This window comes from Limulus polyphemus, unplaced genomic scaffold (genome assembly GCF_000517525.1).
Source record: "Limulus polyphemus unplaced genomic scaffold, Limulus_polyphemus-2.1.2 Scaffold542, whole genome shotgun sequence".
Classification (NCBI taxonomy): domain Eukaryota; kingdom Metazoa; phylum Arthropoda; class Merostomata; order Xiphosura; family Limulidae; genus Limulus; species Limulus polyphemus.
The window spans coordinates 495,663-502,584 of NW_013666152.1; the positions used below are offsets into that span (position 1 = coordinate 495,663).

The following is a 6,922-nucleotide window of genomic DNA, read 5'->3' on the forward strand; positions in this document are numbered from 1 at the left end:
ATTATGTTTTTCTGATTATTAAATTTGAATGTGTTGAGAGTTTTAAAACAAACGAAAGCATATAGAATGTAAGAACAGCTAGTAAAATCAAATTGTTTGTTTTAATTATTAAATAGCTGTGCGTTTAGAATTTTAAAACATTTAATAAAATATAAGAACAAACTGGAAACATGTAAACTATTGTATTCACGATGGGAAAGAATGAATAAACTATAACAAAAGATTAAAATATATCAGTAAAAGTAGTTAGTTAGAATGAATTTATAAAATAAAATTCACAAAGAATAAGATGATCACGATGAATATCTTATATATATAATATTCTTAAGATATAAAAATGCGACAAGTGAAGAAAAACGTATATTAAAGCAAAATGTTCACGTTCTTTAAAAAATAAAACACATTATGAAATTTTGTTTTGAATACAATTTTAATCGCTGAAATTAGAATAAGAAAAAAATTAGATCACGTACAATAATACATAACCACATAGCAAAACACCAAAGAGTGATACATAAACGTTAATGATTGATCTTCATCTTTGTCGTCATTTGATTTAAAGAAAAGCAAATGAGTTGCTAGATTTCTATAGTAATGGCAAAGATTGCTAATATGTTGAACTTAGCAATATGTGCTTGATTATAAGTCATATTTAGCAATTTGGTAAAGATTAAATGCGATTTATTTCTCTCTTTTATTATGAAAATATATGCACTGTGATTGGTGTTTTACCTTGTATATGTACTGTCTATGTATTATTTTACAAATGTAGTAATTGTATTCTCATATATTGTGTTTCCATTAGTTTAGATTTATACGATTTGTTGTTTTAAACTTAGTAACTGTAGCGCAACATAACATGTACATTGAGAAAGTTATAGTAACAACTTGAAAAGACAGAGGCGTGCTTTAACTGAAATGCTAGTAAATCATATTGACGCTGAAAATATAAGTTTTGGACTAGTGCTAAATGTTGTCATTTATTCGTATGATATTCTATTTGTTAATTTCTTAATCAAAACCATAATAATTACGGGAAAGAATTACGTGACCAGAAAGATTTAAGTATTGTTAGGCAGATGATTCTTAAGTATTGTTAGGCAGATGTTTCTTAAGTATTGTTAGGCAGATGATTCTTTCGTCATCATTTGACTACTGAGATTTTACTTACCCCATTTTTAATATAATTTTTGAACCCCTATAATATTTATTACGTATAGCCAGTTGTCTTATTATATTCCTAAGTAATTTTGTTTGCATACACCTGTTTCTGTCCAAAAGATTGAGCTGCATATAAATTTTAGATACATTGTCGCTTTAAAAGTACCTTTCTTAACATAGATATTATGTTCGAAAAATATGGTGCCAAATCTATCAAGTATTTTATATCCAGTTGTCTTATAATATTCCTAAGTAATTTTGTTTGTATACACCTTTTTCTATCCAAAAGATTGAGCTGCATATAAATTTTAGATACATTGTCGCTTTAAAAGTACCTTTCTTAACATAGATATTATGTTCGAAAAATATGGTGCCAAATCTATCAAGTATTTTATAGCTCTTATCTAAATCAGTTAAACTTTCCTTAAACAGTTAAAATGAACAACATAATATTGAAAACTGGAAACATTCTTGTATTTCTAGCACAGCTAAAAGCTGTTTTATCAGTAGATTTTTTCGCTGGAAAATTCAATGAAGATGTGAAAAATTTTGTCCAATGACGATGTTGCAACATGACACGACGGTTACTTTCATCCCATCTGAGCCATTTAAAAAAAGAAAATATGACCAGCATTTCTAAATCAAACTCTAAAATCCGTTCTCATTTGGCATTCTCTTCATCCTGTCCTCCAATATCAGAATCGTCCTGATCAGCCAAAATTGGATGATGAACCTTTGTCTCACCATTCGCTATTGAATCGTTCATGGCATACCATCCGCCATTTGCCATTTCTGAAACATAAAATATATATATATATATTAAAGGCAAATGCTACAAACGATGGATAGTCGAATTGATAAGACAATTGTTACGTATTGAATAATTTATATTACAACAGATTTTAAAACAGTGTAAAGAATATACCCTTTGTGTAACAAAAAAAGTGAACATTTTAAAATATCACACAAAAATATTCTTCATCCTTTGTTATTCGTCAGAACTTTAACATTTTGTAATTCAATTACCACACAGTGCTAGACATTTTCACTAAAAATTATTTTTTCTTCAGCAAAATACTTTTATTACACTGCTTTATTTCAATTTTAACTTACAAGATAAGTAAACTATATACATACTCGGGGGAGGTTTATTCTTTGGCCTGCGGCTTTTTTTAAGACAAGAATGGTAAATGGTAAGGTACAAAAGGCCTAAAACAACGGAGAAAACTGCAACCCCACGGAAGGCTTGTCTAGTTCCGAACAGTTCCATAAAAAATCCACCCAGAATACTTCCTAGTCCTCTACCTTTTTCCCAAAAGATATATAAGAATTTGTAAACATTACTTCAAAAAACTTTATATACTGTGCAAAAAAAAAAAACGTAATGTTAAAACTAACTTCATAAAACGTTAAACAAATATAATGCACAGTTACATTTTCAATATCACATAGCTCAAATTATTGGGATATTTTAAATTAATATCTGTAAATGCTATACATTTCTAGTTCTTTCGTTTATGTACAAAAACAAACGTTTTATACCTGTCAAGCCTGATAAATATGTCATAGGTTTGCTTTTTAAATTTATCAAAGACGGTAAATCATTTCGAAGAAAATAATCTTGGTATTTTTCTTCTTGTTTTTTATCGTTCTGAAATTAATTAACCAGACACTGTCAATATGAATTAGGAAGTACACAACAAACAGTAAATTTTATAAACATCAATATATACTGAAATACTACTGACTTAAATTATCGGGAATTTATATTGATAGAAATTAGCAAGAACACTCTTACCGATTCCAAAATGCAGAATGTTTAGAAGGTACTGAATTATAAGATGGGAACTTCTTGGTACGAGACTGTGGCCATAAGAAACTGCTGCAATCCACATTACACTTAACGAAAAGGTTTCCATAGATTCGAAAGGAATGGTCCACCATGGGGTACTTATATACGAAATGCCAGCATATCGGATAGCATAGAAAAGAAATGCGAAGACAAGCAGATTGGCTCTGCCAATGTTATGCACCATGTTTTTCGAGATGGCCAAAAAAGGCAAACTGCAAATGAAGGCCACAGTAAGAGTTAACCCTATCTGCCACTTGGTGCAACCCAAGTCTGAGTAGAACCAATGCATAAAAGTTTCAATGAACCCCCACTGAATGCCAAGCACCACCACTAAAAGTAGAAGGAAGATCATTTCTAGAGACCAGAATCCATGTTTTCTTTTCATCAGTTTCTCGGGAGTAACAGTGTATTTGCCTTTCCACCCTGCCGACAAAGGTAAAGCGACAACGAGAGCACAAGTTATCAGTGCTAAACCATCAAAAATAAACACAGATGGTGAATAGTCTGGCTGTTCCGATATATCACTGTAGTAATCAATCAAAAATCCTGAGATGGGAGGAAAAATGGCTAATGCAAGTGCTCCTAAGATTCGAGTTCTACCGTAAACCCCGTCGTAATCATTAGTGCTAGATATGGTAATTGCGTCTAGCAGACATACGGCCGAAATCAAACCCAGATCAGCAACAGCTCGAACGCCTAGATAGGCCCAGAAAGTCAACATGGGATTTCCAATAACTTTAACACATGGGGCTGGTTTTAATTGCTGATCACCTTCTTGGAGACCCAAATGACACTTAATAAAACAGCTCTCCGGTAAAGGGCGGCAACTTATTTCTGTGTAATGTTTTTTGTTCACAACAATTGGTGCCACAGGTTTAAAACTGCAAATATTAATAAAAGATGGGCTATCGAAATTACTGTCCAATAACTGAGAAGAATCAACGTTTTTATATTCATCGTGGTACCATGAGATGAATCGGGAATTGAAACTGATTGTGGCATTTTCTTCTGAGGGTTCGTAAACAATACAAATGTCGGTTTCATCACCATGGAAACACACATGGAGTGGATAAGAAACATTGGCAGCATACGAACCAGGACATTTGTATTGACATTCAGACAAATGAAACGTTGTTAGGTTCAGTGTGTCCAATGCAGCATCAGCACAGCTATCCCAGTTATCACACTTCTCTACATTGACAGCCGTAGAACAGTCAAATTCCATCAGGGGTTGTCGGGGAGTCCTGATTATTCTGGGGACAAATAACAGGGCAGTATAGGCTAAACCTGATACTAGTAGACTTAGTACAAACATCGTTTTATACTTGGCGTGTTTTTCAGATATAGTTCCAAAAAGTGGCGGTCCCAGAACGCTAAAGAAGGCCGCCGCCATGTTGATGTAAGCAGTTTCTCGCAAGGTGAGTCCCTGGTCTCTCATGTGGATACTGAGAAACGGAGTTAGGCAACCAATAGCTGTCAGAAGAAAAAAATCACGCCATTTAGCCTTACAAATACAAATAAAAAGCACACGAAACAGACAAATGAACATATTTTAATATTCTTTGAAATAAAAAAGCAAAAAATAACGTTTTAAAAAAGCGAAAAGTTTTTTTTGCATACATTGTTATGTGCGTAGAATTACCAGCTGTGTGATAAATATTAAATATTTTATTTTATAACTTGAAATTTAGAAGATTTTAAAAAGTAGCAAATGAAATAATTACTGTCGCTGTAGTGGTTAATTTATTTGTAATAATGATAATTAAAAGTAATATGTAATACGGAACTTTATAAGATATGTATCTTAAGTTGTTAAACGAAAATAAGGTCTTGCTCAGCTCTTATGATCCTATAGCAATTACGATACAGTACAAATGTCACGAATGTATTATTTACATCTGTTGATCCAAGGTCACAATGTACATTACTGCACATTTGGCTTTTCAGGATCGAAATTCTGAAATTTCTTTGCATTCATTAAAGGGTTTGTTATGAAGCCTACAATTAAAACCAAATAACCTGCTTATTATCCCTCGTGCTTTGGACACAATCACTGTTTGTTTATTTGTTTTTTGAATTTCGCGCAAAGCTACACGAGGGCTATCTGCACTAGCTATCCGTAATTTAGCAGTGTAAGACTAGAGGGAAGGCAGCTAGTAATCACTACCCACCGCTAACTCTGGGGGCTACTTTTTTATCACCGAATAGTGGGATTGACCGTCACATTATAACGTCCACACGGCTGAAAGATTGCGAGTCGAGTTCCCTAAACACCTGACCACACAATCACTGAAAGTGAAGAACACAAATCTAAAACATCATGCGCAGTTTCAAATGAAATTAGTACGATGCAAGAATATTATCAATAACTCTACTAACATATTTTAGAATAAACTATTCATGAAACATTATTTGAAGATTCGTATTTAATATGAGTTACAATACAGTGGGGTTGAGCGTGACCTTACAGTTATGTGCCAGGGTATGAATCGAAAGGTCCAAAGTTCGTGTCGCGATATAACACTGATGACACTCCGCATTTCAGCTGTGGAAGCGTTATAACTTTGACAGTCAATCCCATTAATCAGTTAAGAGTAGCCGCTAGGCAGTGGATTCTGATAACTGGGTGTTCTATCTGGTCAACAGTTCTAAATTAGAGAAGGCTAATGGGGTCTTTCTACATTAGGTATTGTGAAATATATTTCTCTCATTTATATCTCAACATTATTTGGTAGGATCTGAATCGAATTTGATAAACAAACAATTCTCTACTTGTTATGTTCATAAGTTGCTTACTAGGGGCAAATCATAATTACTTAATTTTATGATAACTCCAACATATATTTACTTTTCAGTTCATTTTGTTACAGCATAATCTAGTTATTGTTGGATGTTTGTCCTAGCAACTGTTACTCCAGATCTCTTACAGATATTTCCTACAGATCTGTGAAGGATAAACAAATATGCTTCAAACATTAAAATAAGGTCAAATGGATATTTTTACAATTTAACCCTTAAGGTGAAGAACTCCTTAAACCATTATGCCTTTGAAGCTATTACACTGATACATATAAGACAATTAAAAAATCCAGAATGTAAGGGCTATAAACATTACAGAAATGTCATATGATCTGAGATAATGTTTGAAATAAAAATTGAAATGTATTAATCATTTCCCTAAGGGCTCACCCAGTGACATAGCAGTATGTCTTCGGACTTACAACGCTAGAATCCGGGTTTCGATACCCGTGGTGGGCAGAGCACAGATAGTCCATTGCGTAGCTTTGTGCTTAATTACAAACAAACACAATCACTTCCCTAAGGAAAGCGTTGAAAATGTTTCATTAATGTGGAGATGCAAAGAACCATTTATTCATTATTCAATGAAGGTTTAGATTATTTTCATTGTTGTTTTGTTTTTGGTTTAATATATTTTTAACTGAAATTTAAGAAAATAGAACAAAATACTGCTAACATCTTTATTTAGTTCTAGCGTACGACATATAACACGTGTTAAGTAAGCTATAAATCGTATTATCAAAATAATATAATTTTTTGTTGTTTGATATGAGATGATGTGATCTCTAGCCTAGTATATATATATATATATATACTATTTTCTGGTAGTAAATGCTTCACATATTCTAATTAATTATCTTGGGTTAGTTAAACAAAGGTAAGTTTAATCATACAAGGTAATCGTAAGTTTTACTAAGACGCATAGATAAGTAAAAAATATTGTTCTTTCGTTTGAAAACTCTTTGTTTCAGACTTTCGTGTGAGCCCGGCATGGTCAGGAGTTAGGGCGCTCGACTCGCAATCTGAGGGTTCGAATCCCCGTCCCACCGAACATGCTCGCCCTTTCAGTCGTGGGAGCGTTATAATGTGACGGTCAATCCCACTATTCGT

General features: G+C 33.0%; 1 protein-coding gene across 1 annotated transcript in view; it reads right to left on the reverse strand.

The window, feature by feature from the left end:
- Positions 1–1,433: 1,433 nt before the first annotated feature.
- The window catches only part of LOC106458991, a 34,018-nt gene continuing 28,529 nt past the window's right edge, over positions 1,434–6,922 (reverse strand). Inside the window, exons 3-5 of the mRNA XM_022385364.1 lie at positions 2,960–4,486; positions 2,299–2,466; positions 1,434–1,953 (exon numbers count right to left, since the gene is read on the reverse strand). Coding sequence (XP_022241072.1) covers positions 1,823–1,953; positions 2,299–2,466; positions 2,960–4,486 — 1,826 coding nt within the window. The 3' untranslated portion in view covers positions 1,434–1,822. The remainder of the gene's footprint in view (positions 1,954–2,298; positions 2,467–2,959; positions 4,487–6,922) is intronic.